The sequence below is a fragment of the Lithobates pipiens genome, unplaced genomic scaffold, assembly GCF_037356315.1.
Source record: "Lithobates pipiens isolate NorthernLeopardFrog02 unplaced genomic scaffold, aLitPip1_a1.2 Scaffold_13, whole genome shotgun sequence".
NCBI classification, from domain to species: domain Eukaryota; kingdom Metazoa; phylum Chordata; class Amphibia; order Anura; family Ranidae; genus Lithobates; species Lithobates pipiens.
In genome coordinates, this window is record NW_027507718.1 from 410,322,953 (window position 1) to 410,350,453 (window position 27,501).

General features: G+C 42.5%; 1 protein-coding gene across 3 annotated transcripts in view; it reads right to left on the reverse strand.

Moving 5' to 3' along the window:
• DCUN1D4 (defective in cullin neddylation 1 domain containing 4) overlaps positions 1 to 27,501 on the reverse strand; it is a 174,390-nt gene that overhangs the window by 80,535 nt on the left and 66,354 nt on the right. For 2 of the 3 annotated variants that reach the window (XM_077477508.1, XM_077477506.1), the window contains exons 2-3: positions 4,806 to 4,876; positions 2,124 to 2,163 (exon numbers count right to left, since the gene is read on the reverse strand). In XM_077477508.1, the coding sequence (XP_077333634.1) occupies positions 2,124 to 2,163; positions 4,806 to 4,876 (111 nt within the window). Of the gene's footprint in view, positions 1 to 2,123; positions 2,164 to 3,249; positions 3,367 to 4,805; positions 4,877 to 27,501 lie in introns of all 3 variants that reach the window. The other variant, XM_077477507.1, reaches the window with a different exon arrangement.

Here is a 27,501-nt window from a genome sequence, read left to right on the forward strand (position 1 = left end):
GCTGCCGTTTGTCCTAAGCAAGCTCTTATGCAGTTGAGAACTAAGGAAATGTGATCACTTAGAAAAGGGCAAAAAAAAAAAAAAAGTGTTGATAATGTTTTTATTTTTTTACATCTATACACAAAATGTATACCTTTCATTTCGATTTTTAAAACGGAATGTTTTTTTTTTTTTGTTTTTTTTACAAGGTGAGGTTTTACATATATATTTGCTTCGACAATTAAAGTTTATTAAAAAAAATAATTATATTTATTATATAATTATATATATATACACACACACACACACACACACATACATACACAGTGCCTTGCGAATGTATTCGGCCCCCTTGAACTTTTCAACCTTTTGCCACATTTCAGGCTTCAAACATAAAGATATAAAATTTTTATTTTTTGTGAAGAATCACCAACAAGTGGGACACAATTGTGAAGTGGAACGACATCTAATGGATTTTTGAAACTTTTTAACTAATAAAAAAATGAAAAGTGGGGCGTGCAAAATTATTCGGCCCCCTTGAGTTAATACTTTGTAGAGCCACCTTTTGCTGCGATTACAGCTGCAAGTCGCTTGGGGTATGTCTCTATCAGTTTTGCACATCGAGAGACTGAAATTCTTGCCCATTCTTCCTTGCAAAACAGCTCGAGCTCAGTGAGGTTTGATGGAGAGCGTTTGTGAACAGCAGTTTTCAGCTCTTTCCACAGATTCTCGATTGGATTCAGGTCTGGACTTTGAATTGGCCATTCTAACACCCGGATACGTTTATTTGTGAACCATTCCTTTGTAGATTTTGCTGTATGTTTGGGATCATTGTCTTGTTGGAAGATAAATCTCCGTCCCAGTTTCAGGTCTTTTGCAGACTCCAACAGGTTTTCATCCAGAATGGTCCTGTATTTGGCTGCATCCATCTTCCCCTCAATTTTAACCATCTTCCCTGTCCCTGTTGAAGAAAAGCAGGCCCAAACCATGATGCTGCCACCAGCATGTTTGACAGTGGGGATGGTGTGTTGAGGGTGATGAGCTGTGTTGCTTTTACGCCAAACATATCGTTTTGCATTGTGGGCAAAAAGTTCGATTTTGGTTTCATCTGACCAGAGCACCTTCTTCCACATGTTTGGTGTGTCTCCCAGGTGGCTTGTGGCAAACTTTAGACAAGACGTTTTATGGATATCTTTGAGAAATGGCTTTCTTCTTGCCACTCTTCCATAAAGGCCAGATTTGTGCAGTGTACGACTGATTGTTGTCCTATGGACAGACTCTCCCACCTCAGCTGTAGTTCTCTGCAGTTCATCCAGAGTGATCATGGGCCTCTTGGCTGCATCTCTCCTGAGCTGAAAGTTTAGAGGGACAGCCAGGTCTTGGTAGATTTGCAGTGGTCTGATACTCCTTCCATTTCAAAATGATCGCTTGCACAGTGCTCCTTGGGATGTTTAAAGCTTGGGAAATCTTTTTGTATCCAAATCCGGCTTTAAACTTCTCCACAACAGTATTACGGACCTGCCTGGTGTGTTCCTTGGTCTTCATGATGCTCTCTGCGCTTTCAACAGAACCCTGAGACTATCACAGAGCAGGTGCATTTATACAGAGACTTAATTACACACAGGTGGATTCTATTTATCACCATCAGTCATTTAGGACAACATTGGATCATTCAGAGATTCTCGCTGAACTTCTGGAGTGAGTTTGCTGCACTGAAAGTAAAGGGGCCGAATAATTTTGCACGCACCACTTTTCAGTTTTTTATTTGCTAAAAAAGTTTAAAATATCCAATAGATTTCGTTCCACTTCACAATTGTGTCCCACTTGTTGGTGATTCTTCACAAAAAAATTAAAATGTTATATCTTTATGTTTGAAGCCTGAAATGTGGCAAAAGGTTGAAAAGTTCAAGGGGGCCGAATACTTTCGCAAGGCACTGTATATTTTATATTATATATATATATATATATATATATATATATATATATACATATTTATATATATACACACACACACACACACACACACACACACACACGTTTTGTTTTATATGAGAGCCCATAATTTAACTTAATACTAGTAATTACTCCATTCTAATATAATTATTTTCTTTGCGCCCTTGAAGTAAAAAAAAAAAAAAGGCTACCTGTTTGGTGATCGTCTTGGCCCACGTCTTCAGTCAAATTCTGTGAAAAAAAAAAAAAGTAAAAGTAAACAAAATGAAAATATCAGATAGGCACAAGCTAGATACCATGAAACATACACCTGCCATTCTTATGTAATTTTTACTAAAGCTATTTTTACATATTCAGGGCAACCCCAGATATTCCCCCAATATATAATTGTCAATATCTCTTCTTTTACAAGGAACACCAGTGAAATTTATACATAACACAGCAGAATAGTTTAATTATTTCCTCCTATGTGCCTTGGATTGTCCATGTAATATTTGAATACGGGCTGTATCTCAGTGAAGGCACTTTAAAGGATCAGGTGACATCCTTGAGGCAGAGACTCTTTTCCTATTAAGCACTCAGAACCTCATGATTGGGAGGTCGAATGAATCCGGTAGGGAGCTGATTGATGTGCAATCAGGTAGTGGAACATGAACTGGACACATTATGAGGTGGAGCATAGCTTATTCACGTGGTATTGCACTTTATATCATTTGATGAGCGGTAGTATTATTCACTAAAAAAGTATATATCTATATTAATGCTTTGATATATTTAAAGAGATTGTGCATCTGATGTATTTATTCATTTAGTATATGGTTTTGTACAATTCTTTCTGTAGATGCACCTTACCTATTAAGTCACATATTTTATTCAGTATAGCAGAATGGTAAGCATAAAGTTAAAGTTTACCTTTCAATTTAGGAGAGCCTATTTTCTTTTCAACATTACATGACAAGGCACATAACTGAAGAAAAATCTGTTAAATTCACAACAGCCCTTTTTACCGCAAGCTTGCACTCACGAAAAAGCCGAATGATATTGCATATGCCTTTGACACTCATGTAGTAAGTGTTTTCAAATTTCATCCAGAATACCAAAATGTATTCGACAAGACCTAGGGGGTAATGGAGATATTTTTACTTTAAATTTGTACTCCCCTTTCGTCCTTTTGTGCATTTTTGTTTTTTTAATAGGGGCCTTGATGAGACAGAGATTTGGCATTCTATGTACCTTTGCAGCAACAGGTCATTTATAATATTGATCTAATGTTCACTTTTAAGCTGAACTCCAAATAAGAAAATATTGTCTACATACAAGAGCCATGTGTATTCCAAATTTGAATCTTGGGTGTGCGTTGTGCATTTCTTCCAAATCCATGCAGTAAACCAGTGTGAAACTTTGCCTCTATGCAGGAGCTTGCTGTAACAAAGACTGAATAGCCATTAATAATCAGATGAAAATGGCACAAATCTAGTTTATCTCACCTTATCCTACTTACAGAATGAACTGCAAATTAAAGTGGAAATCAATGTAAAATCGAAAATCTGCATCTATAGACACCAGGGACCTATCCCTGTAATACCCCCCCATATCTTTTTGAAAGCCAAACTGAGCTGCTCCGACCGGATCCCAGGCTGAGCTGTCAGCCATAGCCTCTCTGTGTAGGCAGGTGCAGAGGGGACGGAGGACAACGGAAGCCCCATAGTAACTCTATGGGGGACGTTGCTTCCCATTCATTTCATAGACATTGTCGTCAGTGTCCTCTGCAGAGCTTCCGGCGCTTGAGATCGGGTCGGAGCGCCTTCCAAAAAGGTATGTATACTCATCTTTTCTTTACAGGGATAAAGAGTTAATTAGTTTTAGATCCCTGGTGGTTAAAGATGCAGGGATTTTAGATTTTGCATAGACTTAAGCGTATTTGCAACACAATTTCATTTTAAAGGATGAGTTCACCTTTTGGTTCATGTAACATGTTTCAGCAGCTGCAGACCCCCTCACCTGTTGTCACCATTTGAAAATTACATGGCCGTGTACGCAGAGCATAATTTATTCACAGTTTCCTGTGAATGCACAAACTACCATTGCGGCTGACGATTTGTAGTAGACTGTGAGGCTGTAGTTCATTCACAAGCCCTGCAGCTTGTAAACAGTCAGCCTGTATATAGGTATAGGCTGAAAGCTGCAGGGCTTGTCTGCAGGAGTCTGGCATTGAACCCTGTCCCACTGATCACAAATGCAATGCTTTCCAGGCTCCTTAAAGGGGTTGTAAAGGTTTTTGTTTTTTTTAAATAACAAACATGTCATACTTACCTCCACTGTGCACTTGGTTATGCACAGAGTGGCCCCCGATCCTTCTGTTCTGGGGTCCCTCCGCAATGCCCCTGGCCCCTCCTCTTTTCGAGTGTCCCGGAGAAGCATTCTCCTAAGGGACACACATGTGCGAATGCGCTCCAGTGTCCTGCTGCTGCGTCTGTTGACACAGACAGCAAGACTCGGCTCCGCACCCCCGGCGCCTGCATCACTGGATTGATTGACAGCAGCGGGAGCCAGAGCTGGTGTGCTCGTTCCCATTGTGAGAATTACAGGGCTCAAGTATGAGGGGGGCTCGGGAGTGCTGCTGCAGTAAAGAAGGTTTTTCATCTTAGATTGCATTAAGGTGAAAAAGGCTGAAGGTTTACAACCCCATTAATAAAAATTATGCATATTTTGTTCCTGCAAAAATATGTGCATTTAATTTTTTTTCCCAAAAGATGAACTTATCCTTTATTACTAAACTGCTGCAGAGAATCTAATAAATTAGATACTAACTACAAAAAACAAACAAAAAAATGTATTTTTGAATAATATTCTAGTTAATTCATTTTTATTACCAGCCTGTTGAGCGTGTGATATATCTTGTGAATGTTTGCCAGTGTTGATAGATGAGAGTTCAGCTGAAAATCTGAAACCAGATAAAAAAAAAAAATATATATATATATATATATATATTATACATATATATTTAATATACTTCCCATATTAAATTGCAGAAAAACAGAATGGAATGAGGGAAAGCTGGAGCAAGCCACTGCAGACCTAAAATGCTGGTTTCCTGAATCGCTCTGATTTCAATATTTTAAGTCACTGGTCTGGAACAAGGGCAGTATACAGTAGGTACATTTGGGGTAAAGTCAAAATTAAACTATAATGGTCAAACCAATAGAGATTCCCCCATTTTATTCAGCAAAAGGTAGTGCACTGAGAAGACATAACATTTCTTGGAGAAAGAAATTCCTACACACTAGATTTAAGTCAGTCCAGGTTATGGACATTCACATACTTACATTCTTAAGTAATAAATTAGCTCTAAAACAAGCCCTCGTTGACCTCTGTAGCTGTGGAGTGTCTACAGCCAAATATCGCAAGTGCTTTCAAGACTTAAGAAACCTTGTTCTACACTGCAATGCAAATGCCTTCTACAAACTATTGAGAGGTGCCTACAGTGCATAAAGATGCCCATGCTCAATTTTCTAAAATGCAGCAACGCTGACAGCACTCATACATCTATTTCCCAAAGACAACCTCTGGATATGATGTTGAGCATGTGCGCTCAACTTCTTTGGTCGACCACGGCGAGGCCTGTTCTGAGTGGAACCTGTCCTGTTAAAGTGCTGTATGGTCTTGGCCACCGTGCTGCAGCTCAGTTTCAGGGTCTTGGCAATCTTCTTATAGCCTAGGGCTAGGCCATCTTTATGTGGAGCAACAATTCTTTTTTTCAGATCCTCAGGGAGTTCTTTGCCATGAGGTGCCATGTTGAACTTCCAGTGACCAGTATGAGAGAGTGAGAGTGATAACACCAAATTTAACACACTTGCTCCTCATTCACACCTGAGACCTTGTAACACCGAGTCACATGACATCGGGGAGGGAAAATGCCCAATTTGGATATTTTTCATTTAGGGGTGTACTCACTTTTGTTGCCAGCGGTTTAGACATTAATGGCTGTGTGTTGAGCTATTTTGAGGGAACAGCAAATTTACACTGTTATACAAGCTGTACACTCACTACTTCACATTGTAGTAAAGTGTAATTTCTTCAGTGTTGTAACATGAAAAATAGTATTTTTAAAACAGCTTACCTGTAAAATGCTTTTCTTTTATGTACATCAGGGGACACAGAGCCGTAGTAATTACTACATGGGTTATATCAGCGTATCAGGTGCTGGACACTGGCACCCCCCTTAAGGCGTGAACTTCCCCCATATAACCCCTCCCACTACTGGGAGTCCACAGTTTTGTAGCCAAGCAAAATAAGTGTATAAGAAGAGAGGGACCTCTGCGTCCCCTGATTGTACATCAAAGAAAAGGATTTTACAGGTAAGCTGTTTTAAAAATCCTATTTTCTTTTCTTACATCAGGGGACACAGAGCCATAGTAATTACTACATGGGATGTCCCATAGCAATGGCAACTGAAGGGGGGGGAAACACAACAAAAAAGAAAGGAAGTCAGAGGACTCATACTGCAGCCTGCAGTACACTGCACCCAAAGGCAGTATCCTCATGACCCTTAACATCGATTTGATAAAATCTGATAAACGTATGAACTGAAGCCCACATCGCGGCCTTACAGATCTGAGCGACAGAGGCCTGATAATGCACCGCCCAAGAGGTACTAATCACCCTGGGTGAGTGTGCCTTAACATGAAAAGGAGGAATCTTCTTTTTTAAACCATAAGCCTGAATAATGACTTGACGAATGCACTTGCAAATAGTGGATCTAGACACTACCTGTCCTCTCTTTGGACCATCCAGCAGAATAAACAAAATATCTGTCTTACGAACCTGAGAGGTCGCCTTAGGTACACTCTAACCGCTCTTACTACATCAAGGGAATGTAGTACCTTCTCTTCCCTAGATCGAGGTTCTGAGAAGACTAGAAGACTGGCTTCCGTGGTCACTACTTTCCAGGTGGTGGTAGAAACGACCTTCCTCTTTGAAGGTTGCTGGATATTAACCACCAATTTAGGCTCTGACATATGTCTGAAGCCAGCTGAAATGGAAAATCTAAGGCCTGAACCTTCTTGTTCCAGGCTGACCGGATTGAGCTTTGTAGCAATCTTGAATGAAACTGTGCGTAAGGGACGACCACCATCTTTCCCAAAAGTCTCATACACAACCAAATGGAAGGCTTTTTCTTTGCCCTTGTCATGTATCAGATAAGACCAGAACTGTGTGGACTGCAATAGAGGAAACCCAAACGTGTACAAGTGAAATATAATGATTTATTAAGGAAAGTGAATAATATAAATACAACCACACAGTGCAATAAATCAACAAACAGAGACCCCCAAATAACAACAGGCAGATATGTACAATAAATGGGAAATACCAGGATCGTAAATGATAGGCAGGCCAGTGTCATGCACAGAGGATCAGTAGATAAACACAGGGCAGTCCAGAATCAGAGACACAAGCCAGGCCAAGGTCATACACCGGGAGATCAGCAGATGGGGTAGTAACACAGGACAGGGAGAGGATGGACGGCTCAAACTGCAGGGCAGGGAAACAGGATTAGAAACACGGGTCACAGGTTCAGGGCACAGGAACAGGTTCAGAATCAGGCTCAGGATCACAAGCAGCAGGTCAGGGCACAAGGAAAATACCAAGGCAAACATATGAGTGCTTGCCAGCTATTTATAGGCCTGTGATTGGCCTCAAGTGACACCTGATTGCAGGAGATGCTGCCTGCTCCATACTGCCAGGATCCATCCGCTGGTGGACGCCAGTACTGCAGCCCAAAGATGACATATCAGCAGGGAAAAGCTCTCCTGACAGTTCCAAACTGCCAGGAGACACCTACTGGTGGACCTCAGTACTGCACGCCAAAAGACAGATATTATCAGCGGATGGAACATTTCCTGACAGCCCTGATGAGATGGATTAGTTCTAAAATGGAACGGATTATTTTTTGAGGTAAAAATACCTTTTTCTGCCTGGTATCTGTGATTAGACCCAGCCACTGAACTCTCCTTGATGGTTTCAAGGAAGATTTTTCTAGGTTGAGAACACAGCCTAGAGATTCCAGGTAGCGTACCGTCGTCACCAGACTGTGGTCTAACCCCAAGACTGAATGATCTACTAAAAGTAGATCATCTAAGTAGGCTAGGACCGTTATGCCCTGAGCCCTTATTCTGGCTAAAGCAGGAGCCAGAATCTTTGAGAACACCCGTGGAGCTGTGGCTAGACCAAATGGCAGAGCCACAAACTGAAAATGACAATCTTCTACTTCGAAGCGCAAAAACCTCTGGTGAGTGGATAGGCATCCTTGATATTGATTGAAGCCAACAATTCCCCTCCTTGGAGGATGGCTACAACCGACCGGGTTGACTCCATGCGAAAGGATCGGATGTTAAAAGTGCTGATTGAGATCTCTCAGATCTAGAATAGATCCCACTTCCCTGGTTGGTTCTGGAACCATGAAGAGGTTTGAATAAAAACCTGTGCCCTGTTCCTCTAAGCCCTTGTACACACGGTTGGAGATTCCGACGGAATGTGTCCAATTGGACTGTTTTGTCGGAAATTCCGACTGTGTGTGGTCTACATCGGACTGTTTCCATCGGAGTATCCGACGGACCAAGTTTTCCAACTTGTTGGTAAAATTTTCCTACACCAAAGCTATTGGCTACTAGCGTGAACGTAGTCCCGTTGTAACGAAATAACGTCATCACGTCGGATTTTCCGAGAAATTTTGTCCGACCGTGTGTATGCAACAGTTTCGGACAAAATCCGACGGATTTGGTTGTCGGAATCTCCGACCGTGTATACAAGGGCTAAGGGAACTTCTGATATGACTGCTTTGGATAGTAGATGATCCAGTGCTAGAAGGAGGGCCTTCTTCTTTTCTGGATCCTTGGGAACACTTGATCTTAGAAACCGGGGAGCCGGAAGAACTCTAGTTTGTAACCTAGAGAAACAGCAGAAACCACCCACTTGTCTTGACATTGCTCCTGCCAGATCCTTGAAAACTGCAGGAGCCTTCCCCCCACCCAAGCGAGTGGGGGCACCCCTTCATAAGGAGGCATGAGCATTCTGCTTTGTGGGCTTCTTACCCCAAGATCTCTTCTGACCTTGGTGCTGCCCCTGGGTTTTTCCCCTTGAACCTGATGGCTGAGGCCTTCGGACTGCCTAGAGGCTGATGTCCCTGGTACAGGAGAAGAGGCCTGCTTAAATGAGAAATGTCTGAATTTCTTCTTTACTGGTAAAAGAGAACTTTTGCCATTAGAAATCCTCTGTAGGTATTTGTCTAAATCTTCTCCAAATAGCCGTTCACCATGAAAAGGGAAACTGGCTAGGAGCTTCTTACACGGTGCTTCGCCTGACCAATTCTTCAGCCAAAGAGTTCTGCAAGAATGCACTAGTCCCAGAATAAGACGTGAGATCTGAATGGATGCATCTCTCATAGCGTCTACTGTGAAACACAGTGCGTCTGCTAAATCAGCGTAATGTTGGGCCTGTTCAACAGGCAGAAATTTAAGCATCTCCTCAAACTGTTCCTTAATGGCCTGGGATACACCCATTGCGGCAAGAACCAGCTGCGCTGCTGAACCTGCTAAAGCCATCTCGTTCTTAGAAAGGAGCTCCAACTTCTTATCTGCTGGGTCCCTTAACATGAGCGCATTATAAACTGGACATGTAAGGTTTTTATTCACGAGGTAATCGCAGCATGAACCGCTGGAACCCCCCCATTTCTTATAGAAATCCTCTTCCATAGAATACAGTTTGGAGAATCTCCTAGGAGGATGAAATTGCTTATCAGGATGTTCCTATTCGGCATACATAAGCTTTCTTAGCCATGCATGAATAGGAAAGGCATCCCCAGACGGAGGAGGTTTTAATGATCCTAACTTAGAGATGGGATCATCAAGAGCCTGCGCTAAAGGTAGCAAAAAAGTTGAACGAACCAACTTAGTGAGAGGGTGCACAAGCAAGCTCTCTTGTGGTGATACTCCTTCCATATTAGGCTCCTCAGAAGAGGATAAATCAGTATCTTCCAAATCCTTAGAAAGATCTGCCTGATCCCCGGCGTCCTGAACACTCGATGGGGATCTGCTACGTTTAACCCGGCTCTGGAGGGATAAAATAGCATCAAGCTTCTTTCCAAACCAGCAATGGTAGAAGACAACACTTCTCATGCAACATACTCAGGGGCTAAAGTGTCTTGAGCGACTGCAAGTACAGCTTCCCCTGACGGCTCGCCCCCCGCACGGAATATGGGGGGGGGCCCCCTCTTCCTTTTCCAAAAAGGAGCTGAGTATCCTGCAGCATGGCAGGGGGGGTAAATCCTCCGCTCTATCGAGCAGTCGCGGACTGCACAAAAAAAGTCTATTTTCTTTTTTTTCTTACAAATGAACAAAGCAGCAGGTCTGGCATAAAAATAATAAAAAAAAGAGATCAGACCCCCCTTTCTCTTACCAGAGAAAAGGGGGGGTCTGATCGTCAGAATGGTCAGTGCTCAATACAGCCCCCAGTGGTGACACATAGACATGACAATACATAGAATGAGAGATTAATAAGAAAATCTCCCCTACCTTATCCTCGCAGCAGGGTTTTATCAGAGATAAAAAAAAAAAAAAAAAACATTCTTCGCCCTTCACAATAGGCTCTGAGACCTTAAAGGAAACCTTTAGGAACCGGGGAACTCTTAGGTTAACCCACAATACTTGACCTGCGACAGGACCCTGCCAGTAAACTTTTAATGGCCTCCTTACCAAAAAGTACTGGATCCCAGGGCCCAGCTCTCAAAGAGAAGCATTCGCAAGCAAAACCTTGTTTCTTCAGATTACGAGGGCCGGGTACCATTCATGTAGCCCATTACAAGAAATCAGAATGGATCCGGCCAGGATGGCTCTCATCAAAGGATTACTGCCCGTGCAGCTCAGCATAACACATCCTTACTCGTGCCCAACACCTTAGACACTGGCGAAAAAACTTTAACCCCTCCCAGTAGTGGGAGGGGTTATATGGGGGAAGTTCACGCCTTAAGGGGCGTGCCAGTGTCCAACACCTGATACACCGATATAACCCATGTAGTAATTACTACGGCTCTGTGTCCCCTGATGTAAGAAAAATGTGAGGGGTGTACTCAATTTTGTAAGTAGTAATGTGTAAACATAGGAAAAAATTGTCCATATGCTATGATAATAAAAAAAGCAGAGTGGTATCTCGGTTATATAAATTCAGTTGATATACTGATCCAACACCGTATATCAACTGAATTTGTATCACAGATACCACTCTGCTTTTTTTATTATCATAGCATATGGACCATTTTTTCCTATGTTTACACATTACTACTCACTGGGTGTGTAATACTTATGTACCGTATATACTCGAGTATAGGCCGACCCGAATATAAGCCGAGGCCCCCAATTTACCCCCAAAAAACTGGAAAACTTATTGACTCGTGTATAAGCCGAGGGTGAGACATGGCTGTCCATCCCTGTGTGTCCGTCCATCCCTGTGTGTGTGTCCGTCCATCCATCCCTGTGTGTGTGTCCATCCATCCATCCATCCATCCATCCCTGTGTGTGTGTCCGTCCATCCATCCCTGTGTGTGTATCCATCCATCCCTGTGTGTGTGTGTGTGTATTCATCCATCCATCCATCCCTGTGTGTGTGTGTGTGTGTGTGTATTCATCCATCCATCCATCCCTGTGTGTGTGTGTGTGTGTGTGTATCCATCCATCCATCCATCCATCCGTGTGTGTGTGTGTGTGTGTGTGTGTGTGTGTGTGTGTGTGTGTGTGTGTGTGTGTGTCCGTGCAGCCTTGTGTGTGTGTCCAGCCTACCTGTGTCCCAAGCCTCCGTCCCGAGCCGCCGTCGTCCCGAGCCTCCTCTGTCCCGTGCCTCCTCTGTCCCGTGCCTCCTCCGTCCCGTGCCTCCTCCGTCCCGTGTCGTGCCGATGGATCGCCGCTCTTCTCGGCGGCCATTCTACAATTCAAAAGCTGCGCCTCCGTCCTCCGCCTGTGATAGGCGGAACACTCAATTTCCCAGCAGCCTGTGTTCCGCCTATCACGGACATCCTCTCATACTCGTCCGTAGTATGAGAATGAACGGATGTCCGTGATAGGCGGAACACTGACTGCTGGGAAATTCAGTGTTCCGCCTATCACAGGCGGAGGCGGAGAAGGAGGCGCGGCTTTTGAATTTTAATGTCCGCCGTCTGTCTGCTCGATACGCTGATCGAGCAGTCAGACAGCGGTGACTCGAGTATAAGCCGAGGGGGCACTTTCAGCCTCAAAAAAGAGGCTGAAAATCTCGGCTTATACTCGAGTATATACGGTATGTGTTGTTGCTTTACTTAGCGCCACTATTTACCTTTTAACCTATGTTTGGTAGATCTGTTTTATCATACTTTTCTCTTTGAAGTGGCTGCTCTATTCATATTGGCTTTCTATGTGGCGCAGTGTTAAGATCTTAGGTAGTGGCTCATTGTGAGATCTAATTGGCTAAAGCAAGAATGCTTTCAAAAATATATATTTTAATTGTCTATTTTTATCAATTTACGAAAGGCAAATTGAGTGAACAGAAGAAAAATCTCAATCAGATAAAGATTTGGTGTTACTACCCTTTGACTCCAAATCAGCATTGATTCTAACACTACAGGGATTTTGTAGGATAAAGCCCCATACACACTATCAGTTTTTCTGCTGAGTTTTTCCTTCAGATTTACCAAAACCATGTAGTAGAAGGGCCTGCCTGATTGCATACAAATTGAAACTCCTAAGGTTTTATTATATGGTTTTGGTAAATCTGAAGGAAAAACTCAGCAGAAAAACTGATAGTGTGTATGGGGCTTTAGAGTTAGGTCTACGATTAGCCAATTATACCAAGCAGGTGCTATTTATCATCAATTTCATATGTAGGCCGAACCACAGTCATTAACTGAAACAGCTGTGTAGTGTTAAAGTGGTAGTAAAGGTAATTTTTTTTTTTTTTTTTTTTTTAAACAAACATGTTATACTTACCTCCACTGTGTAGCTCGTTTTGCACAGAGTGGCCCACGAACATGGTCTGCTAGGGTCCCTCGGCGGCTGTCTCGGCTCCCCCCCCCCCCCGCAAGGACTTCTCACATTCATGCGAGCTCCCTCGCATGGTGAGGAGTGCTTGCGTGATTTTAGCATCACTATTCAGCCACTAGCCGGGAGGTGTTAACCCCCGCTAGCGGATGAAAAAAGGTTAAATTCAATGGGCAGGGGTGCTATAGGAGCGGTGTATTCATATAGCGCTGCAAAGAAACTGCTTGCAGGACTTTTTGAGACGCCCTGCCAGCACAGCTCCCAAGTGTGAAAGCAGTCAGGCTTTCACACTGTGTTTGCAGCTGAGGCTTTTTTCAGGCGCTTTACAGGTGCTATTTTTAGCGCTAACGTTCCTGAAAAACGCCTCCAGTGTAAAAGGGGTCTAAAGGTGAGGTTGTGGAAGACAGTTTTGTTTCACAGGCCACATACACCATGGCAAGGCTGAGCACAGCAGCAAGACACAAGGTAGTTCTACTGCATCAGCATGATCCCTCCCAGGCATAGATTTCAAAGCAGACTGGGGATTCAAGACATGCCGTTCAAGCTTTACTGAAGAAGCACAAAGAAAACAGGCAATGTTGAGGACTGTAGAAGCAGTGGTTGGACGAAGAAACAAAGTGGATGTAAACCTCAGTCATAAAATCTGAACAAAGCACATGCAGCGTTTACTGGTCTCTCTCCAAAGCTCGTAGTGTCATTTCTGGTGCTTTGTTCCTCTGTTATCAGCATGTGTCACTTCTGAAAAGTTGTTCCAACACCAAAGATGACATCTATGTTTTCTTACAGAAATGTATTTGTATTTCTGTTCTCTGGTCAAACCCGACTGATATGACCAGGAAGGACAGCAACCCAAAAAATTGGTCCCCAGACTCTATTAAATCCTTTGAAACCCTCAAGACCGCTTTGCTACAGCTCCTGTGCTTTCACATCCTGATCCTGTTACCCTTCATGATTGAAGTTGAGGTGTCTGAGACTGGAGTAGGTGCTCTCCTGCCTCAACGTCCTACCTCTGAGAGCTCTATGCATCCCTGTGGCTACTTTTCTAAAAAATTGTTTCCTGCAGAATGCAATTACAAGATTGGGGACAAAGAATTATTAGCCATCATTTAAGCTCTTAAGGAATGGAGGAATCTCCTCGAGGGTACTTGGGTGCCAATCCTCATTTTAACCGACCATAACAATCTCTCCTTTTTGTCTGAGGCAAAACGTTTATCTCCCAGAAGGGCACGGTGGCCCTTTTTCTGTCAAGGTTCAATTACATAATCTTATTCCACCGGGTACGAAGAATATAAGGGCTGATGCATTGTCATAGCAGTTTTCCTCCTCTTGCAAGATGGAGCCTGTTCCTACTCCTGAAAAACCTCCAGACCAAATTTTGTCCACTATTTGCACTAGTCTTACTTTACCTTTGGGTGAGAGAATTCTAACCTCTCAGATTCATTCTCCTCCTGAAAAACTTAATGACCGCTGCTTTGTCCCGGAAAATCTCTGCACCGCTTTGCTCCAGATTTACCATTCTCCTAACGCAGCAGGGCACCCAGGGCAGAATCAACGCATATGGTCTATGCCTCAACAATTCTGATGGCCTAGTGTCCGCACTAATTTAACTACCTTACCTAAGTTATCATCATCTCGGATAGGGGTAGCCATTTTTTGCCCAGGTTTTGGCAAGCCTTTTGTGCAAAGTTCAGAATTCAGCTTTCCTTCTCGTCAGCATATCATCCGCAGTCATATGGGTTCGCAGAACGTGCCAACCAAGCCTTGGAGCAATTCCTACTTTGCTATATTTTTACCCACCAGTCGGACTTATTACCTTGGGAAGAGGTATTCGCTACTAGCTCACAATAACGCCATCAATACTACCTCCCGATTATCTCAGTTTATGGTGAACTATGGGTTCCAGCCATTCATGTTGCCTGACACATTTTTTTTTTCCGCAAAGAATTCCTGCGTTAGAGGAACATCTTCTGGAACTTCGCTCCACTTAAGTACAGGTCCAAGAATCCTTGCAATTCACCAGCAACAGGTGCAGACACCATGCTGACTACCAATGCCTAACCTGTGTCCTCCTACCAAATTGGGGAAAGGGTCTGGCTGTCTTCTCATAAACTCAGACTCCGTGTTCCATCACTAAAACTGGCTCCTCAGTATATTGGGCCTTTCCGCATACTCCGTAAGATTAACCCAGTGACAGATTAGATCTTCCTTCAAACATGCATATTTCAAACATATTCCATGTTTCCTTATTAAAACATTTGGTGTGCAACCGCTATACCACCTTGGTGCTACGTCCTCACCCAGTTTAAGTTGACAACCATGAGGAATATGAAATACAATCTATCTAAACTGGAGGGGTTACGGTCCTTAACCACTTGGCGCCCATACTACGTCATATGACGTTGTGGGCTTTGTGGTGTAATATCTGAATGATGCCTGAGGCCACAGACTTCATTCAGATATCGGCATTTTCAGCCGGCGATTCTCTGCACCATAAGAACAATCATAGTGGGCGGCGGGAGGGGACACGTCACGCCCGGCCTCTGCATTCAAATTAACGGCACCGTTTTGGCTGGGAAGCCAGGATCGTTTTTTTATTTTAGGCTTCCCAGCCTAGAGGTGAGATATGGGGTCTTACTGACCCCATATCTCACTGTAAATAGGTCCGATCGTGCCATATTCCTATTACAAGGGATGTCAAACTAAAAAAATAAAAATAAAATTAACAATAATAAAAATAAAAAATGTTTTAAGCGCCCCTGTCCCGTGAGCTCGTACGCAGAAGCGAACGCATACGCAAGTCCCGCCCACATATGAAAACGGTGTTCAAACCACATATGTGAGGTATCGCCGCGAACGTTAGAGTGAGAGCAAAAATTCTAGCCCTAGACCTCCTCTCTAACCCAAAACATGTAACCAGTAAAAAAAAATGAAAACGTTGCCTATGGGGATTTTTAAATACCAACGTTTGGCGCCATTCCACGAGCGTGTGCAATTTTGAAGCGGGACATGTTGGGTATCTATTTACTCGGCGTATCTTCCCTTTTCACATTATGCATAAAAATTGGGCTAACTTTACAGTTTTTTTTTTTTAAAGCATGAAACAGTTTTTTTTCAGAAAAAAACGTGTTAGAAAAATTGCTGCGCAAATACCGTGCAAGATAAAAGGTTGCAACGACCACCATTGTATTCTCTAGGGTCTTTGCTAAAAAAACATATATAATGTTTGGGGGTTCTATGTAATTTTCTAGCAAAAAAATTATGAATTTTACATGTAGGAGAGAAATGTCAGAATTGGCCTGGATGCGAAGTGGTCAAGAACACTCTTGGGTTTCATCCTCGGACGTACATGCTCCTGCCCTCCTCCTTTCCATAGACATTTTTCCCTCAAGCCTGGTGCCCCCCTGAGAGGGAGGGGTCACGGAGGAGGGGGGTACTGTCAGGGCTGGGCTCCTGCTATATAGTAACAGTTTTTTCTTTCAGTGCACAGGGGCTGTTCAGCCATAGGTTAACCACTTGCCGACCAGGCCATAGCCAAATGACGGCTGAAGTGCGGTTGGCTAATTCTGGGAGGGCGTACGATGTCCTTCCAGAATCGCGCATCCCACGCACACCCATGAATGCATGTGACCGCGGGGTCTTACGGACCCGTCGCATCACGGATCATTGTAAAGCCACGTGATCGATCCATCCAATGACGGAGAGTTCACTTGTCAACAAACCGGCGCATGTTTAGTTCAGTTCCTCCCCTCTCACCGATCGGTAGTGTGTGAGGAGAGGAGGGAGCAGATGCATCAGCCCTTGTGGGCTGTATCTGAAGTGTCCACAGCGCTGATCTGTGCCCATCCATGGCTCATCCATCCTCATTGTGGCTCATCAATCCCCATCCAATCTCATTCTGGCTCATCCATCCCCATCGATGGCTCACTCATCCTGGCTCATCCATCCTCATTCTGGCACATCTATGGCTCATTCATGCTCATCCATCCCCGTCCAAGGCTCATCCATGACTCATTTATGCCCATCCATGTCCAATCCGTGCCACATCAGTGCCACATCAATGCCACTACAGTGCCTCACAAAAGTGTAATAGGTAATAAAATTAGATTTGAAATGTATGCCCCTAAAATGCATGATGCTCCCTGTATGTTGGGTCTCTGTATGTGGTCAGGCTGTGTAAAAGTCTCACACATGTGGTATCGCCATACTCAGGAGTAGCAGAATGTATTTTGGGGTGTCATTTTTGCTATGGACATGCTATGTGTTGGAAATATCTTATACATGGACAACTTTGTGTAAAAAAAAAAAAAAAAAAAATGCGTTTTCATTTTCTTTCCACATTTTCCAAAACGTGTTGAAAAATAAATAAATCACATGTTCAAAAGACTTATCATGCCTCATAGAATATACGTTGGGGTGTTAACTTTCCAAAATGGGGTCATTTTTGGTGCGTTTCCATTGTCCTGGTGCTCCAGGGCCTTCAAAAGTGTAAGAGGTAGTCAAGAAATTAAAATGTGTAATTTATGCTCCTAAAACGCCTGATGGTGCTCCCTGCATGTTGGGCCTCTGTATGTGGCCAGGCTGTGTAAAAGTCTCACACATATGGTATCGCCACACTCAGGAGGAGTTGCAGAATGTGTTTTGGGGTGTAGTTGCAAGTATGCATACATATGCCATGTGAGAGAAATAACCTGTTAATATGACAATTTTGTATAAAAAACTTTATTTTGCAAAGAATTGTGGGGGAAAAAAAAACTTCATAAAACTCACTATGCATCTTACTAAATACTTTGGAATGTCTACTTTTGAAAAAGGGGTCATTTGGGGGGTATTTCTACTGTCCCGGCTTGTTAGTGTCTTAAGAAATGATATAGGCCCTCAGTACATCAGGTGTGATCAATTTTCAGTGATTGGCAACATAGCTTGTAAACTCTATAATTTTCACAAAGACCAAATATAGACTGATTTGGGTTGCTTTTACCAAAGATATGTAGCAGTATAAAATTTTGGCCAAAATTTCTGAAGAAAAATTACCAATTTGCAAAATTTTATAACAGAAAGAAAAATGTATTTCTTTTACAAACTTTTGAATCTTTTTTCATTTATAGTGCAAAAAATAAAAAACCCAAAAGAAAGCTCTATTTGTGTAAAAAAAAAAAAAAAAAAAAAAAAAAAGAAGAACAAAAACATAAAAGGTACAGTGTTGCATAACCACTTCAGCCCCAGAAAGAATTTACCCCTTTCCTGACCAGAGCACTTTTGCGATTCGGCATGGTATCAATTTAACTGACAATTGCACGGTCATGCGACGTGCCTCCCAAACAAAATTGAGTCCTTTTTTTCCCCCACAAATAGAGCTTTCTTTTGGTGGGATTTGATCATCCCTGTGGTTGTTATTTTTTGCGCTATAAACAAAAAAAGAGTGACAATTTTTTAAAAAAAACAAAACATTAGTTTTTACATTTGCTATAATAAATATCCCACAAAAATATATAAAAACACATTTTTTTCCCTCAGTTTAGGCCAATACATATTCTACATATTTTTGGAAAAAAAAAATTGCAATAAGCATATATTGATTGGTTTGCGCAAAATGTATAGCGTTTACAAAATAGGGGACAATTTTATGGCATTTTTATTAATATTTTTTTTTACTAGTAATGGCGGCGATCATGAATTTTTATCGTGACTGCGACATTATGGTGGACACATCGGACATTTTTTTACACTTTTTTCGGACCATTGTCATTGATACAGCAATCAGTGTTATACAAATGAACAGATTCCTGTTTAAATGACACTGGTTGTGAAGGGGTTAACCACTAAGGGGCAGTGTAGGGGTTAAGTATGTCTTGGGGAGTGATTCTAACTGTGGGGGGGCGTGGCTACGTGTGACACGTCACTGATCTCTGCTCCCGATCACAAGGAGCAGAGATCAGTGACACTGTCACTAGGCAGAACGGGGAGATGCTTACATTAGCATCTCCCCGTTCTGCCTCTCCGTGAGGCGATCACAGCTATCCTTTTATTAAGTCCGCAGGACCCGCGACCCGAGTCACGGAGCTCTCCGATGGTGGTGTGCACGCTGGCCACCTCTTAAAGGGTAACGTACAGGTACGTTAGTTTGCCTGTACGAGCCCTTCTGCCAACATATATTGGCGTGAGGTGGTCCGCAAGCGGTTAACTGAGTAAGTGTCATTCAAAATGTGAGAGCGCTGAAAATTGGTCTAGTTAGGAAGGGGGTTTAAGTGCCCAGTGGGCAAGTAGTTAATTACCAGCCACTCATTGTTTCCACAGTGACTTACCTGGTTACCATTATCTGCCTAATTAGTCCAGCATACAGCCAGACCCTTTTGGATATTTAAAACAGCTTTGCTTATTCCCTCCCATGGTCAACATCTCCAGTGCATGACTTGGCCTGGCTGACTTCTCTTCCAATTCCTGCTCCTGACAACGCTGACTTCCGGTTCCCTGATCCTGACTCATCTGATTAACCACTCTGGCTTCCAAACCATGGCTTCTGTTTTTGACCACGTTCCTGAACTGTTATTTTTGCCATTACATTAAAAAGGTGTGATTTTAACTGCATTTTTTGTCTCTGCCTGGTTTATGGTCCCTGAAAGGAAATTTATTCCAAGCACCAAATATCTTTTCAGTAAAATAATACTAAGATAAAGATTAGTTTTGAACTTTTCTCTAGTTAGTTTGATGTCATGTCCCAGTGTTCTTGATTTTGGTTTCATAATGAAAAAACTGCCATCCTTATTCACCCTTGAGGCATTTAAAGGTTTCAATCTTCTCACCCTTTCCCTTCTTTCCTCCAGACTGTATATATTAAAGTTTTACTAAAGCCACAACCCTGCATTCATTACATCTGGTCTCCCACAGTACACAGAACATGGAAATGCAAGTTTTAGTAAATATAAACGGCTAAATACCTTTTCTCATCAGCAGTTTTATGACTTTTATCAGTGTCTGGTTAAAGTTTGGAGGAGTTTTCATTCTGCACTGACTGACCTATGAGGCTGCAGAACCCCCCAACCCTCTGTCTGTACAGTACTGATTGGCCCTGTGCTGATCACAGGCACTCTCCCAAGAAAAAAAAAAAAACTCTCTAGCAATACACACCAAACAGAGCATGTGCAGAGTGACTCCAAAGGCCCTCTACCATCAGGAGATGGATTGGGACAATGGAAGAAGTGGAGGATCAGAGATGACAGGATCAAACTGACTTTTTACACAATGCAGAGGATTAACCCTTTAAGTTCCACAGCGAGTATATCAAGCATGCTTTGCTACATATACAGAATGATTTTACTGTTGTGGGTTTAGTAACACTGAGTTCCTGAAGTAGCGCTTTACAGTGCCTTGTAAAATAATTCATACCCCTTGAAATTCTCCACATTTTGTCATGTTACAACCAAAAACATATTTTACTGGGATTTTATGTAATAGACCAACACAAAGTGGCACATAATTGTGAAGTGGAAGGAAAATAATGCCTTGTACACATGGTCGGAAATTCAGATGGAAAAGGTCCGATCGGATTATATTGTCGGAAAATACTATTGCGTGTGGGCTCGATCGGACTATTTACGTTGAAAATTCAGACGGAAAAAAACTTGAGAGCAGGATCTCAAATGTTCACAAAAAAATCCGATCTGACTTTTTCCGATCGTTTGTAGAGAATTCTGATTGGACAAAGTGCCACGCATGTGCAGATTAAATTATCACACCAAAGCTTTTGGCTACTAGTCTCTACGTAGTCCCGCTGTAACGAACGAACATCCTTGCATTCCGAATGATCGGATTTTCCGACAGCTTTGTCCGACCGCATGTATGCGACACCAGTTTCGGACAAAATCCGTCAGAAAAAATCCAACGGATTTTGTTGTCGGAATGTCCGACATGTGTACAAAGCATTATACTCCTAACTACAATCTAGTGAAACTAATTGCCTTCAGAAGTCACCTAGTTAGTAAATAGAGTCAACCTGTGTGTAATTTAATCTCAGTATAAATACAGCTGTTTTGTGAAGCCCTCAGAGGTTTGTCAGAGAACTTTAGTGAACAAACAGAATCATGAAGGCCAAGGAACACACCAGACAAGCCAGGGCTAAAGTTGTGGAGAAGTTTAAAGCAGGGTTAGGTTATAAAAAATATACCAAGCATCGCTGTTTTACTAACCTGACAGCTTATTATTCTAAATAGGAAACCTTTATTTTGTTTGCAAATATTAAAGATTCTAACTACCAGCAAGAATGAGTCCTTACATTTAAAGAGCAACTGTCATTTCAGATCCATCATGGCAGTGCCTGTTAGCGGGCATCCACTCACCTGCTGCCGCCATGTCCCTCACTTTGTTGCGTCACTGCCGCATCACCAGCCGTTCCATTAAAGTGAATGGGACTGTCGGTGAGTCAATAGTGGGTTAGAGGAGAAGCCAATGTGGGACAGAGATGACAGTTGCTCTTTAAAAATTCTGATTTAAAATCAAGTTGATTTAAATCAAGCCTTTTTACTAGCGATTTAAATCAAATCCACCCTCGTGGTGGAAAACAAACACTGCACATCACCCTCAACACACCATCCCCGACGTGAAACATGGTATGCCAGCATCATGTTGTAGGGATGCTTTTCTTCAGCAGGAACAGGAAAGCTGCCCAGAGTTGATGGGAAGATGAATGGAGCCAAATAAAAGGCAATCTTAGAAAAAAAACTGTTAGCCCTTGTACACACGGTCGGACATTCCAAAAACAAAATCCATCGGATTTTTTCCGACGGGTTTTGTCCGAAACTGGTGTTGCATACACACGGTCGGACAAAGTTGTCGGAAAATCCGATCGTTCGTAAGGTGATGACGTTATTTCATTACGACAGGACTACGTTCAGGCTAGTAGCCAATAGCTTTGGTCTAGGAATTTGATATGAGCATGGGTGGCAATTTTTTTGATCGGAATTCTCTACAAACGATCGGACAAAGTCTGATCGGATAATAATGTCAGAAAATGTTATATCCAGCTCTCAAACTTTGTTGGTCGGACATTCCAGTGGAAAAAGTCAGATGAAGCCCACACACTGTCGGATTATCCGACAACACGGTCCGATCGGACATTTTCCATCGGAATGTCCGCCCGTGTGTACAAGGGCTTAGAGTTTGCAAAAGACTTTAGACTGAGGCGGAGGTTCACCTTCCAGCAGGACAAACGACCCTAAACATACAGCCAGAGCTACAATGGAATGATTTAGATCAGGGGTACCCAACCGCTGGCCCACCCTTTGAAGTGGTCCTCCATCTCCTGCTCTGGGATGGGGGGTCAGCAAGCCCAAATCACTGGTTTCCGATCTGCCATCCTAGAGTATCAGAAGAGTGTGAAAAAAGGAGCCAGCACTAGAGGAAGCAGAGCCAATGCTTCCTGTATAAAACACTGGCTCCTGTCACAGGCAGAGTGATATCGAAATGTACTCCACCTGTGACAAAAGCGATACAGGAAGCTCTGCTCTCTACTGCAGCCGCATGCTTCCTCCAATGCTCCTGTCATTTTGATGCTCCTTGACGACAGGTCAGAAACCTGCAATCTGGGACAGCAGCCACTGGGGCTACCCACTAGGGATACCCACCAACAGTGCCAGTACCATCCACCAGGGATACTCACCAGTAGTGCTAGCAATACCCACCAGCAACAACCATCAGGGAAGCCTGCCAGCTGTACCATCCACCAGGGATACCCACCAACCATACAAAACGCCACCAGGGATACCCGACAGCTGTACCATCCACCAGGGATTCCCGACAGCCATACCATCCAGATACCAACAGTAGTGCCAGCAGTACCCACCAGGGATACCTGCCATCCGTACCATCTGCTAGGGATACCCACCAGCAGGACCATCCAACAGGATACCCACCAGCAGTGCCAGCCATACCATACACCAGGTATATTCACCAGCTGTGCCATCCACTAGGGCTACCCACCAGCAGGGCCTGCAACAGCACCAACCAGCAGGACCCACAGCAGTACCTGCCAGCAGGACTCGCAGCAGCACCAGCATAACCAGCACTGGAGGACAGTGAGCAGCAGCCGCCAGCCCTACCCGCCTGGGGGACAGCAGCAGCCAGCGATACCTGCAGGAATGCCGAGTTGGAATTGAATATTGAGGTCAGTTGAAGTGCAGCTAAAACAGCAGTGCATCAATGTGAAAGCAGCCTTAAGTCTCTCACACGATCGGTCCAATCGGGTCCGCCTGTCCATTTTTGGGCAGACCCAATCAGACCCTCTTCTTTCACCTCTATAAAGGTGGCAGATGTAGATGGATTTGTGTCCGTTTACACCCGCCTATCTCCAATCCGATCCACAAAAAAAAAAAAAAAAAAAAAAAAAAAAAAAACACAGAATGGGATATGTCCTCTTCCGTATAGCACTAGAGGGTCCATAGAGTGGAGAGGGCTGTGTCTGTTTGCTCTGCATATGCAGTGTGGACACAGACCTTTCATCTGCCTGCTCCACTCATTGTGGCCCACAACCGGTTACAAAGTCACTAAATTGGCCTTCATTTTTCAAAAAGTTGGGCACCCCTGCTTTAGATCAAAGCATATTAATGTGCTAGAATGGCCCAGTCAAAGTCCAGACCTAAATCCAATTAAGAATCTGTGGCAAGACTTGAAAATTGCTGCTCACAAACACTCTCCATCCAATCTGAGAGAGCTTTAGTTATTTTGCAAGGAAGAATGGGCAAAAATGTAAATCTCTAGAAGTGTGAAGCCATGTGCAGTGACATACCCAAAAAAGACTTGCAGCTTTAATTGAAGCAAAAGGTGGTTCTACAAAGTATTGACTCAGGGTGGCTGAATACAAATGCACCTTACACTTTTCAGATATTTATTTGTAAAAAAAATTGAAAACCATTAATCATTTGTTTGTTGGTCTATCACATAAAATCCCAATAAAATACATTTACATTTTTGGTTGTAACATGACAAAATGAGGGGTATGAATACCTTTTCAAAGGCACTGTGTATGTTTTATCCCCTAGACCTTTCACCATTTTTGTTACCAGTCTCTGGACCAGTTCTATATTAATATATTTTTGTAAGTGAGGTCTCCAGAACTGGACACAGTATTCTAAATGAGGTCTCACAAAAGCTCTACAGTGGGTATAAAGGTATACACAACCCTGTTTAAAGTGTCAGGTTTCTGTGATGTAAAACAATGATATAAAAATCTTTTTAGAACTCTTTCCACCCTTTAATGTGGCCTATAAACTGTACAAGTCAGTTGAACAACAAACTGAAATCTTTTAGGTGGAGGGAAGTAAAAATAATACGGTTGCATAAGTGTGCACACCCTTAAACTAATACTTTGTTGAAGCACCTTTTGATTTTATTACAGCACTCCAGTCTTCTTGGGCATGAGTATCATCATGGCACAGCTTGACTTTGCAATAACACTCCAAATATGTCAGTATCCCCTGTGCACAGCCCTCTTCAGATCACCCCATTGATTTTCAATCATATTCAGGTCTGGGCTCTGGCTGGGCCATTCCAAAACGTTAATCTTCTTCTGGTGAAGCTATTCATTTGTTGATTTGGATGTGTGCTTTGGGTTGTTGTCATGCTGAAAGATGTTTGAAGATTCTGTGCCAATATTGACTGGTATTTGGAACTGTACATAAATTCCCTCTACCTTGACTATGGCCCCTGATCCAGCTGAAGAAAAACAGCCCAAAAGCATGATGTTGCCACCACCATGCTTCACTGTGGTGAATGTTTTTGGTGATGTGCAATGTTTTTGTGCCAAACATATCTTTTGGAATTATGGCCAAAAAGTTCAAACTTGGTTTCATCAGACTAGAACACATTTTCCTACATGCTTTTGGGAGACTTCAGATGGGTTTTTGCAAAATTTTGCCAGGCTTGGATATTTTTCTTGGTAAGAAAAGGCTTCTGTCTTGCCACTCTATCCCATAGAATACAGGAGATTGTGGTCACATGTACAACACAGCCAGTACGTGCCAGATATTCCTGCAGCACCTTTAACCACTTGCCGACCGCTGTCGGCATATATACGTCAGCAGAATGGCACAGCTGGGCAAAGTAACATACCCGTGTGTTACTTAAAAATTCCCGCCTGCCGCAAGCTCCGTGACTGTGCCTGTGGACTTGATCGCCACGGGGCTACCTGTGATTGTCTCACAGAGCTCAAGAACGAGGAGATGCTGATTTAAACAGCATCTCCCCATTCTGCCTAATGACAGCACACTGATCGTCTGCTCCCTGTCATCGGGAGCAGCGATCAGTGTCCACGTCACACAAGCCCATCCCCCAGACAGTTAGAAACACTATCCTAGGACACACTTAACCCCTCCCTGCCCCCTAGTGGTTAACCCCTTCACTGCCAGTGACATTTTTACAGTAATCAATGCAATTTTATAGCATTGATTGCTGCATTAATGCCAATGGTCCCAAAAATGTGTCAAAATTGTTCGATGTGTCCGCAATAATGCCGCAGTCACGATAAACATCGCTGATCCTTAAGATATGTTGGTATTGCGCTGCCCCTATATTAAATAACCCTCCGAGGGTGATAAGTATAATGCCTAGTTACATAAATCAATAGTGTAATATAAAATATATATATATATATATATATATATATATATATATATATATATATATATATATATATATATAAATATATATATAAACGTCTACTGAATAATATCAAAAAGTGCAAAGTGCTACATTAAATAAAATAAACACACCACAGAGGTGATAGAATCCAAATAAATGAAAATCAAGTGAACAAAGGTAAGTAACTAAAAACAAACAGTCTCTTAAAAAAAAATAAAAAAAAATACTATTTAAATAAAGTGCAAAAAAAAAAAAAAAAGTAAACCCACTACAGAGTCAATTGAAAACCTCCACGGAAACACAACTGCTTCAATTGAGTGCAAAGCCAAAAAACAGTGAATTGATCATAAAGTGCCAAGTGCGTCTTATAAATGTGCAAATAAGTAAACCCTCTCCAGAGGTGATATAAGTGAACCACCCTAATAATAAACAAATGATATACAAGAAAATAAGAAAGAGTATACCTAGACCAAAAAGAGGGTACCCTCTCCTGATCACATGGAAATAAACTTTAGAATTAAAAAAAAATATATATATAGTAGTAAACGCACTACAGAGCCGGCTGTAACATACGTTATATCAGAATGAATCCGGCCTCTATAGATTAAATATACATATTGAAATCCATCAAAAAGAAAAACAATAAAAATATATAAATATTCAAGTCCATAAATAAACAACAGTCTCCTTTAAGTGCAAGTGCTTTGTGTAAATTCAACTGAGGTGTGGATCTCCCAGTGCTTAATCCCGCTGTGATCACACTTTAGTGGGCAGTGGCCCCTTACCTATAGCAAGGAGGGATTCGCATAGAGGTATATAGATTTCTTTATATGTCTTCTCTCCTGGTAAATTCGGTCACCTTCTCCTTTAAATTTTATTCTTATTGCCCCATAGGACCCAATAGATTAATAGAGAGGGAATACCATAGTGTAGTATTTCACAAATAGCATTTATTAAACATTTTCATACACAGGGTACTCACACATTAAGGCCGGGTTCACACCGCTGCGATGCGGGAACGCCGCGAATCCGCGGCGTTTTCCTGCATCGCATTACTCCCGCCGGCAGTTCACACTGCCCTATGCGGACGGCTGGGAGTGTCAATGATATGTTAATGACACCCCCAGATCCGTCCGCATATCGCAGTGCGATCTGCCGACTCGCACAGGAATCGGATCGCATGGTGTGAACCCCCATGCGATCCGATTCTGTTGCGGACCAAAAAAAGGGTCCCGTGCGAGTTTGCTGCAGGAGCGATGCGAATTCAGCCATACTATCTGTATGGCTGAACTCGCATCGCTACGGAGATTGGATGTGATTTGCGGTGCGAATCACATCCTAATCTCCCCCCGCAGCAGTGTGAACCCAGCCTAATAGATAGAAAAAAGCCTTTTTCTAGTAATCAGCAGAAAGTGCATCCACAGTCAGCTTCCTTCCTGTCCCTACACGTGACATCACGTGACTTCATCAGGGGATCATCTTCATTAATTAAAGTTTATTTCCATGTGATCAGGAGAGGGTACCCTCTTTTTGGTCTAGGTATACTCTTTCTTATTTTCTTGTATATCATCTGTTTATTATTAGGGTGGTTCACTTATATCACCTCTGGAGAGGGTTTACTTATTTGCACATTTATAAGACGCACTTGGCACTTTATGATCAATTCAGTTTTTTGGCTTTGCACTCAATTGAAGCAGTTGTGTTTCCGTGGAGGTTTTCAATTGACTCTGTAGTGCGTTTACTATTTGATAAAGTGCAAAAAAAAAAAAAAAAAAATTACTTTTTTTAAGAGACTGTTTTTAGCTACTTACCTTTGTTCACTTGATTTTCATTTATTTGGATTCTATCACTTCTGTGTTGTGTTTAGTTTATTTAATGTAGC